Here is a 9,904-nt window from a genome sequence, read left to right on the forward strand (position 1 = left end):
CCCAAACATGCATCCCACAAAGAACTCTGGGTTCTGACAACAGTAAGAGCTGGCTCTCAGTTAAGGTATTGCATTAATTTATTTTTTTATTCCTTTAAAAAGAAAGGAAATCCAAGTGCCTGATGGCTACAGACAGGTCAGTGCCATAAATGTACCGCAGAACAGAAGCTCTGTCTTGGACAGGTTGCATAGTCAGCAGCACTTCCTCCAAGGTGTTTGCTGGGTGTTTTAGGTACTAAAGGTGATGAATGATCCAGCCCATCTGTGCCCATGAGGAGTTTTTAAGTATTAGCTGTACTTTACTTTAAATTTGACCAGTGCCACACTGGTCCTTGTAGTATGTTTAGCCTTAAGACAACACTACTTTGAAAGAGCAAGTTATTCAAAGTTCACCAGGTTGGAAAAACAAAAACCAAAAGGAACTGAGTGGGACTGGAGGTGATGGAACTGCGTGGAGCTGACTGGGCTCTGCAAACCCCCCTGGTACACTCACTTGGCATCACTTTGGTGAAGCATCACACAGTACTGGACTTAGACCATTCGTTTCAGTTCAGGTGTCCTGCTGCTGAAGGCAGGTAGTGTTTGGTGAGCCCTGGAGAGGGCAAGTGAGGTCAGGGAGGGATTGTTTCAAGCAGCCAAATATATGGCCTGAGAGCAGGGATATTTACCCCCTTAGTAACAGAAGGCCTGTAGAATGATTATTGAAAGGCAATGTTTCTACACTTCAGTGTACAGGAGTACATTCACACACATCCTGCTGGAGAGGACCCAAAAAGCCCAACAAAGGAGCACCATCCACACACAGAACTGCCCCCAAGTTCATCAGCTGGTCCCTTGTACTCATTTTACAGAATACTGAACACTTGGCTACAGAGAAGGAGCAAACCCCAACCCCACACTGTAAGCAAGCAGATCTGACCAAACCAAAGGAGACAAACAAAAAAATTCACTTTCCTGCAGGCTTGTCTTGGGTCCCCTGGCCCAGGTGATGCCAATTCCAGCAGCTGTGCCCTTGTGTGGAGTCCTCCTATAACCAACAGGCTGCACCCCAGTGGCTTCCTAAGATAGTTTGGTTAAAAATAAAATCCATTTTACCTGTTGGGATGGATGTCTTAAATAACTGACTCCTTTTCTTCGGCAAAAGCACTTGAGCTACGTGGATTAGCTCATGCAGATGAATCCAGGATGAGGTTTAAGACATTCTTCACCACTGCCAGAGGTGCTTAAGCAGACAATTCCCTGCAGGGTTTGCCAGGGCCTGAAATCCTCTTGTCAGGGCACCTCTACCACAAGCATTGCAGGGCTCTCAGCTCATGAAATGCTACATATGCTGCTGGATTTTTGGTCCTTTTGCTCCCGTCGTTTCTGAAGTTCCCTCGTGATCCTCCTCTTTATTCCCATTAAATACAGTTCTCTGTCAAACTGCCCCGCAGCAAGTGGAATGCTACAACAGAAACACAAGCCAGAAACAACAGTTGTTCCTCCAGAGCAACAAGTTAAGGTTTTTCACAACACGTTTAAATGGAGAAAATGCTGGCTGTAAAAGGGAAATGTGCTTTCAATTTAAGCATGACTATGCCTGCATTCATATATAGAGGATCTTTATGATCCTAAACCAAACCCCACTGATCAAATGCTTTGAGAAATCACCATTTTCTAGATAGGTCTTAAAATCTCTGATCATGCTGTTCACAGAAAGAATAAATGCATTTTACACGCTAGTAAAACAGTCCACAGTTGCACATTAGGAACTTGGAGGATCTCAAAATGCTCCACATCCAGCTATGCTGAAATGCAGGCTCAGCTGGGGAGGGAAAACAGCATTGATCCCAAAAAGGGAAAGGAGAAAAGAAAAGCTGCCCCTGCTGACAGGGAAAACAAAGAACTGCACCTCAGATAAAACACAGATTTATAATCAATTCCAATTGGCTCTGTTTATCCCCCTCAGGAGGATTAAGGGACCTGGAAGCAGGGATTTCAGCTGTCAGTGCAAGGTTTAAGCTCTCACTGCTCTGACCACCAGCATAAAAATCAAACAGGCTGCAGAGATCTACATGGGATAAACCTTATTTTAGGAATTCTGAGAGGACAAACTCCACACAGGAGCATATCCTCAGGATCCCTGGAGCCACGTGCAGTCACACAGAGCAGCACAAGGAGGTACTAACTTGTCTCTGCCAGGCCTCACTTTCACACGGAACAAGGCAAACACAGGGCGATGGTCTGAGGTTTTGATCACAGGACAAGAGGAGTATTTGACAGCCTGGATGTCGTCCTTGTACCGACTGCGGAACACGACCCGGTCCTGGAGACAGAGACAGAGAGGGGAGAGTGCTGGGAACTCCCTCTGCACACCCACCCAGCCTGGAAAGCAGCACTGCTTCACAAGAGACAAACCCAGTCATTTATCACCCTCCACTTAGTGGAATTAAGTGTCTTGGGCAGGGATGCATTCACGAAGAGTGAGTGTCTGACCACAAGAGCTGTTCTGTGCCCAGCTCTGAGCACAGGGGAGAATCCAGAATCCACTCAAACAGAATGAGGTTAATGAGCCTGTGCCAAACTCTCCCTGTGCTCACAGGTTCAACAATCCTTTCTTGTAGACCAGACCCACGTGCCCTGCTGCCCTTAAGCCACAAATCTCAGCACATCTGGATCCCCTTGGGTGCAGGTGTGAGGTGCTGAAATCATCCCTTACCGTGTAGGAAGGAGTCCTTTGTTTGGAAGTGGTGTCATAGCTGTCCTTCCCTATGTCAAACTTGTAGGAAGGGCGGAAATGGATGTCAGCTTCTTGGAATCCTTTGAAAATAGACCCTGTAAGGGAAGAGAACAGCATGAACAAATTCCTCCTTCCTGAGAATCCAGCACATTTCTGCACTGATTCTACTAATGCTGGCTAGAAACATATGTGACTAGAAAAACACGGAGTCAGGCTCCAGAAAGGGAGAAAGCTCAAGTTCTTACACAGTGAGGATAAAAAACAGCCAGTGGATATTCAGTCAGTGCCAATTGAACAAAGAACACCTGGTCCATGCACTTCCCCTTCCACTGAAAGCTTGTGCTGCTTTGCAAATGCTCAGATGTTCAAATCTAAATTCCCTGGGCACTGTGACAGAATGGTGTCCCAGGTTACGGAGAGTCAAATGAAACAGCAGCAAATGGTTTGGGAGGTTACACTATGGATAAAATGCCCCAGCAGAAGGTCCCTTAACACTCTGCCACTTTGTTTGACAACTGCTGACTTCCTTTTTTAGGGAACGCAACAAAAGGAAGCAGGAAAGGTCTCCGGTAAATTGGCTGTGATTAGTCCTGTGTGCAGATATCTTTGTTCCTGGGGATGAGGGAGGAGAAGAGCTGCCTCTCACCCCTACTCATCTCACTGGTGAGCTGGTCATACACCAGGAGCCTGGACACGTCTGTGTCCGGGTTCTGCTTCAGGATGGAATCCACAGTCTCTCGGTCCTTGTTCAGTCGGAAGTTGAAGTCACCAAACCAGAAGACTTCATCAAACCGAGTTGTGACATCACCTGCAAAGTCAGGCCACAGGTGTTCAGGATATGCTCCCAGATATGGTCAAGGCATAAATAAATCCCTCCTTTTCCCTACCAGGAGATGTGATACTTGAGCACATTTTTCGCCTGTGACCAGCACAGAATATGGTTATTAAAAACCCAGCAGAAACAGAACAGAAAATTTAAACATCATAGAAAAAGCTGAAAAGACACCAAACAATCTATAGGACCTAAACCCAGGGTGAACACAAAACCCTAATTCTACACTGCGGATAAAGAGTCAATTCATCTTTCTAGAAAAAAAAACCTGGCTACTTATCTAGGCATGATGTTATCAGCACACTATGAAGAAACAATAATGGAATTTGGCAAACAATACACTGACCTGTGTACATGCAAAGTGACATAATGGTCCTTAAGTTTAGAAATAAATTAATTCCTAATTGCTCTAGAAACATTTGGAAAGTAAAACACATCTGTAATAGTGGTAATAATTACACCAAAATTATCATATTGCTGGAAAAATACATCACATAAAAATTCCTTTTTGAATTTTTTCTCTCCCGTTTCAATTTTTTTTAACCCCCCCCCCCAAAAAAAACCAAAAAGAAATGAATTGTGTGAGTAATAACCATCCTCAGACAAAAAGCCCTGGGGTCTCTTTTTATACTCTCTCAAATTATAACTCTCCTTTTCTCTTCCTTAGTGCAGACTGAAAGACAATGCACAGCCTGTTGGGTTCTCACACAGTCAGGGTTTCACACTTACTAGAACTGGATCGATATGGATTTGTGTCTGGAACATTCTTGGGAAGCGTGAGGGCTTGAATGGTTTTATTGTAGTCCAGTTTCCTCTCATTCACTTTACTGTCCCCAGCTGAAAGACACAAACCCCATTACTGCCAGTGATGAATCATTTTCATTCAATGACCATTTTTGGCTATAACAGGAGCTTCCAAAGGGCATCAGACATTTTCCATGTGTAAAAAGGGACACTGACCCAGGGAACTCACACACTGAAAAATAATGACAGAAAGTGTGGAAAAAGGAATATAATGGTGCAGAGTTCATTTCTGTTTCAGTAAACACAGTTCTTTCGTAAGTTTGTTACCAAACAATCCTCCTCCCTTATCGTTCTCAGCTCAGCAATCCTGAGCTTTGCCTTCAGCCTGTCCTGCTTTTTTAACTCTGTCCAGATCCCTCCCCTCCTCCCTCAAACAGGACCCTTCTAGCAAGATTGTAAATGTCTCACACGTGAAGTGGGAGGTGATGAAGAGAAAGGAGGTCCCAAAAAACGTGAAGCAGATTCCCAGCGCTCCCTTGGTTTTGATCTGAGAAACGATTCGAGTTGTCACCGTGGCGTACTCCACTTCTGGAAGGAGAAAAACAAGATGCTTTCACTGAAAGCCTCCAGAGACAGCGAGCAGGGAAGAGAGGAGAGGGAGAAAAAGCCAGGCCACTGGCTGGCAGCAGTGCTTTCATCTCCCCACACACCTGAGCAGAACCAGATGAGGTCCCTGCGGATGAAGACTGACATGTAGAGCACCCCGTGTGCGGCCGAGTAGAGCAGAACGTAGTGGGGGCCCAAAGTCTCCTGCAGGCGGATCTCCCACTCTCTTCTGCAGGAAAGAACAACAGCTGGATCACACAGACAGTACAGGAGACAACAACCAGAGAGGAAATCAGTATTGTGGAAACACAGCAGTCCTTCTGATACAGAACATCAACGAACAGTAAGCAAAACCTCCACTGAAGTGCTCAGAGCCCCTCAGAGCTGGGCTGAGGCGCCACAGGAACCAGCAGGATTTTGGCATCAGCTGCTCTAACAGGACCAAATTCTGTGTGCCCAGAAAGGCTGTGGCTGCCCCATACCTGGAAGTGTCCAAGGCCAGGCTTGGAGCAACCTGGGCTAGTGGGAGGTGTCCCTGCCCATGGCAGGGGGTGGGACTGGATGAACTTCAAGGTCCCTCCCAACCCAAACCATTCCATGACTCTATGATTTACAGATCTTTGTGCCTTTTTCCTCTAAAGTCCATTTCCAATGGTGCTCATGCACTGAATTCTTATTAAATGGGCTGATAAGTGAAAATATTAAGATTATGATGGATACTATTTCCAGGCTAATTCAAAGCAATGTAATTAGTTAACAATAAAATAAGATGGTTCATTACATTGTTTTTGCTACCTGTCTGGACAGCCTTCTTGAACCCCAATGACATACATGTCCTGGGCATAGTCAGGGTCTGTTGGCAATAAAAAGTCATCCAGATTCACTGGAAGTTCCTATTATAAAAGAAATGAAAAAAAAAAAACCACCCAATATTAGTTGTGCTCAGATTTACAAGAAAAGTACCTTGTGATTTGATAAAGATGATGAACATGAACAGAAAAACATCAGTAAAGCTGGGGTAACTTTACCACTGTGGAGACCTCTGTGCTCTTACCTTCTGACCCTGCATGTTCCAGGTGGCCACAAAAATTCCAATATTCCGATCAGGGAAATATCTGCTCAGTTCTTCTGCTCCCAGTAAGGCACCACTTGCCATAAGGCTGCCTTCCAAATAGCTCCTGTGAATAGAAGATCCATAAAAGAGCATCCAAGGAAAGGGAATGGGATAATGATTTGTAATGCTTGAATCTTGAGTTATTCAAGAGTATATCTTTAAGAAGAAGGTATTTAGTATTTATATACTGTTCTGCTTGCTTAAATTTCCCTATAGAGGTCCAACTCTTACAGAGAGTTTCTGGATGATCTTCAATAAAACAAAACCATTGTCACAAAGCAGCCTTTCAAAGCCAGGACAGGAAGATGATGGTGAGGCTGGTGCTGCCCAGGTGCTGTGATGAGAAGGCTGAGGTCATCTAAGTCTTCAGCCCCAGACACAGAATGAAGAGATTGGTTTGGTAACCTGGCCCAGGTTGCCCAGAGAAGCTGTGGCTGTCCCATCCCTGGAAGTGTCCAAGGCCAGGTTGGACGGGGCTTGGAGCAACCTGGGCTGGTGGAAAGTGTCCCTGCCCATGGCAGGGGGTGGGACTGGATGGGCTTTAAGGTCCCTTCCACCCCAAAGCAGCCTGTGATTCCATGATCCTGCAGTATCTTGAAGCACTTTGGTTCACTTGCAGCATCAAAACAGCTCCACCATGCCCGGTGTTCTGGCACCAAGTTGCTCCTAAGTAAAGACTCAAATTCACACTCATCCTCCAATTCAGCTCATCAAATAAACAATTTATTGAGCCTGAGGTCTCAAAATATCACATTTGGAAAGGACAGATCCATCCCATACCTCCTGCCCCTCCAAAGGACACACTGTTTACACAGGCAAGGGCTGTTGGCACAAGGACTGCCCATTGAATAAGCATTTTTAATCTCGCTTTAAGCTCTGCAAATAACGATGACAACACAATGTCAGGGAGTGCTGGGCAACCCACTGCCTCCAGCTGCTTCAGGGAGGGAAGTGGAAGAAAACCCTCAGGAGAAACAAGTAACAATATATCCCGAGGGGCTTTTTTACCAGTCAGTTTATCTCAGAATTATTTTCCCCTCTACCACTGACTCTCAATCTTTGAATCAAGGACTAGATTCTTGCCTGGAAAAGCTGGGGCAGAGGAGCTCCTCTGGACACTGGAGCAGTTCCCAAGAGGTGATTTGATCCTGCCAGAAGCCAAACAAGCACAACATCTGCAGAGGGCCCACAGCACCTTACAGGACAGTGATAACACTGCATGTCCTGCATGACAGTTTTAAGCTAGAATATTTGGGTATTTTTCCTGCCACTTAACACTTCAGTTCAAGCCCAGTGTACTTTTAGATTTAAAAAAAACCAATTCTCCCAACTGCTGACATGCAGAGGTACTGTTTGTAAATTTTCAAAACAGGTTATGTAAATATTACAAACAAACTGACAGCAAATCAAACATAGAAATGAAAATAATCAGCTAAAAGGAGTAAACACAGAGTATCTGTACCAATCTCTTCATCTTCCAACTGTTTCCAGACTCCACAGCAGGTTAAACAACACAGAACGACTTCTGTGCTTTCTGAGTGGCCGGACATTCCCAGCCCCTGCCCAGTGGGATTCCTCTCCCTGCTCACACCCCCCAGACTTTTGCCAGGAGAAGCTGGGGAATTTACCTGCTGCGGACATCCTTGGCTCGGATGGGGGTGAGCAGGCTGAAGGTGGATTTCATGGAGTCTGTGGAGCAGCTGTCGGACACCATCCCGTTGCCGTGCAGCCGGGTGTCGCTCAGGCTGCTGCTCACCCTCCCAAACTTGTGCTGAGAATAATGTCGGTAATCCAGACAATCTGAGTCGATCCTATTAGCTGTCCTCGGGGTGTGAGAGGCCACGTTGAGCTCCATGGGGGGCAGGGGGCGAGCCGGCATGATTTGGGCCAGGCGGGGTTTGCCTCCCGAGAACGCTTTGCCCCGCAGCAGCCCCCCGAAGGCACTGGAGATCTCCGAGGCTCGTTTCCCCAGGTCGGAGGTGCTCCCCCTGCTCTTCCCCACGGCACTGGCTTCTGAGGCGTCTGGTGAGCTGTGCAAGGAGTTCTGCTGGCAGCAGGGATGGCAGGGGCTCGCCCTGCCCCTGTTGGGAGGGCTGGGGGATGCTTCCTGCAGGGAACCGTTGGAGGAACTCGTGTCGTTGGGGTCAGTCAGGCTCTCCTGGCTCGTCCTAAAGCGCCTCCACTTCCTCCAGCTCTTCTCATCCAGGGATGCAGCACGTTCCAGCCGGGGCTTCCGGGGAGGCCTCGGGGTGATCGATTTAATTTTCATATTGGCTTTGAGCTCCTCTGGGAGAAGCTTTAAGGTCTCACTTACAGGGGTGCCCACGCTCACAGGACCTTCGGCAGGAATCGCCACACGGCCACCAGCCTCCTTTTTGGCTGCTTTTCCGGCTTTTTTAGCCTGCAGGTCCTGCACTGCTCCACCCTCCATGCTCTGGGTAACACATGCCCTTGAGTGCTGTGGAAATCCATTTGGAGTGCTCATCCTCCCCCAGGTACCAGCTGTGGATGCTGCTCCAGGTGAAAAGTTCCTCACAGCATAGTTTCCTTCCCTTTATCACCCTGTGGGTTCACAGGGCTTCAACGACGCCAGCAAGGCATGGGAATTGCACACAGCTCAGTCTTTAGCTGGGAATGAAGGGCAGGTGCACGCGCAGGCAGATGCATTGTCTGAAAAACTCCAAGACGTGGGATACCTGGTTTTCCCCCAAGAGAAACACGTTAGGATAAAAAGTTATTGAGCTGCAAATTGTGATGTTTAATCATAAAGCATCTCCTCGCAGGACCTCCCTCCAGCACAACTCAAACCTTAGCGTGACCTTGTTAGAAAAACATCATTATTTCGTTTATCAAGAGCAGAGCAGAGAACTGACCTCGCTGCTGCAGATACCAGGGCAGAGCGTGCACAGTTCTGTAAGAAAAGGCTGTGTGCCCTCTCAGAACGAGAGGAAACCCGACCTGCACACAAAGCGCAGCTCGCTCTCCTTGCCGTGCACACACACACGGCGTCACCAGCACACCGGGCTGCCCGAGGCCAGGAAATTTCCACCCGTCTCACAGCAGGGAAATCGCCGCCGCCGCCTTTCCGCGCCTCGCACCGACCGCTGACACCGAGCAAACACCCGAGGGGAGGGTGGGTCTGGGGGGATGGAAACGGCGTTCAAGGCAAAGCCCTCCAGCGATGGGGGGAAGCACCTCGTCATTCTGCGGCTACCGCGCTCCAACCCGGCCCTGCGGCCGCCCCCGCAAGGGCAACACGCGGCGAGCGCAGCCCCGAGCGCGGGTTCAGCACGGCGGGGGCCGCCCCCGCATCGCATCCCCCGGGCGGGGCGGGACGGACCGGCCCTGACCCAGCCCAGCCCAGCCCAACCCGGCCCGGCGCGGCCCTCACCGGCACCGCTGCCCCTCTCCACTCCCATTCCCCCCGGGTGGGACTCACCGGCTCCTCCTGGGATTCTCCGCGTTCCCCGCGGGGCTCGGCGGCGGTGGGGGCGGCCGTGCCGGTGTGGTGCCGGTGTGGTGCCGGTCCCGGTGCTGGTCCCGCTGTCGGTCCCGCTGTCGCTGAGGCCGCCCCGGCCCCTCCCTGGCAACGGCGGCGCCGGGCCGGGCCCGCCCCGCGGGCAGCGCCCCCTGGCGGCCGGAGGAGCGCCCGCCCTGAGGGGAGCGCAGAACCCTCGGGCGCGACTGTCGCGATACGGGCGGTGTTTAAATGAGCGGCCTGAAGCAAACATTTCACACTCGTAAAAAAATTAAAAGTTGACCGTATTAAGGCCCAAAGCTTCGATTCTGAACATTTCAATACAGACACTGATCACGGAATCGCAGAATGGTTTGGGTTGGAAGGGGCCTTAAGAGCCCACCTTCCACTATCCCAGGTCGCTCCAAGCCA

General features: G+C 49.1%; 1 protein-coding gene across 1 annotated transcript; it reads right to left on the reverse strand.

Annotated features, from left to right (window-relative positions):
* Positions 1-60: 60 nt before the first annotated feature.
* On the reverse strand, positions 61-9,586 carry INPP5E (inositol polyphosphate-5-phosphatase E). Its single transcript, XM_027887162.1, has 11 exons — positions 9,455-9,586; positions 7,644-8,711; positions 5,956-6,079; positions 5,697-5,794; positions 5,006-5,130; positions 4,764-4,883; positions 4,281-4,388; positions 3,366-3,527; positions 2,699-2,814; positions 2,169-2,305; positions 61-1,444 (listed from the first exon to the last, which is right to left on the reverse strand). The coding sequence occupies exons 2-11, from the start codon at positions 8,498-8,500 to the stop codon at positions 1,312-1,314; spliced, it is 1,980 nt and encodes a 659-aa protein (XP_027742963.1). The 5' UTR covers positions 8,501-8,711; positions 9,455-9,586; the 3' UTR covers positions 61-1,311.
* Positions 9,587-9,904: the final 318 nt, after the last annotated feature.

This window comes from Empidonax traillii, unplaced genomic scaffold, assembly GCF_003031625.1.
Source record: "Empidonax traillii isolate 1590-97213 ecotype Southwest subspecies unplaced genomic scaffold, ASM303162v1 scaffold204:size1584377, whole genome shotgun sequence".
NCBI lineage: Eukaryota > Metazoa > Chordata > Aves > Passeriformes > Tyrannidae > Empidonax > Empidonax traillii.

Coding starts and splice junctions, on each gene's coding strand:
- INPP5E (XM_027887162.1), bottom strand. CDS start 8,500: ATGAGCACTCCAAATGGATTTCCACAGCACTCAAGGGCATGTGTTACC. Junction 4,389..4,763: donor CATCACCTCCCACTTCACGT/GTGAGACATTTA, acceptor TGTGTCTTTCAG/CTGGGGACAGTAAAGTGAAT. Junction 2,815..3,365: donor CACCAGTGAGATGAGTAGGG/GTGAGAGGCAGC, acceptor CTTCCCTTACAG/GGTCTATTTTCAAAGGATTC.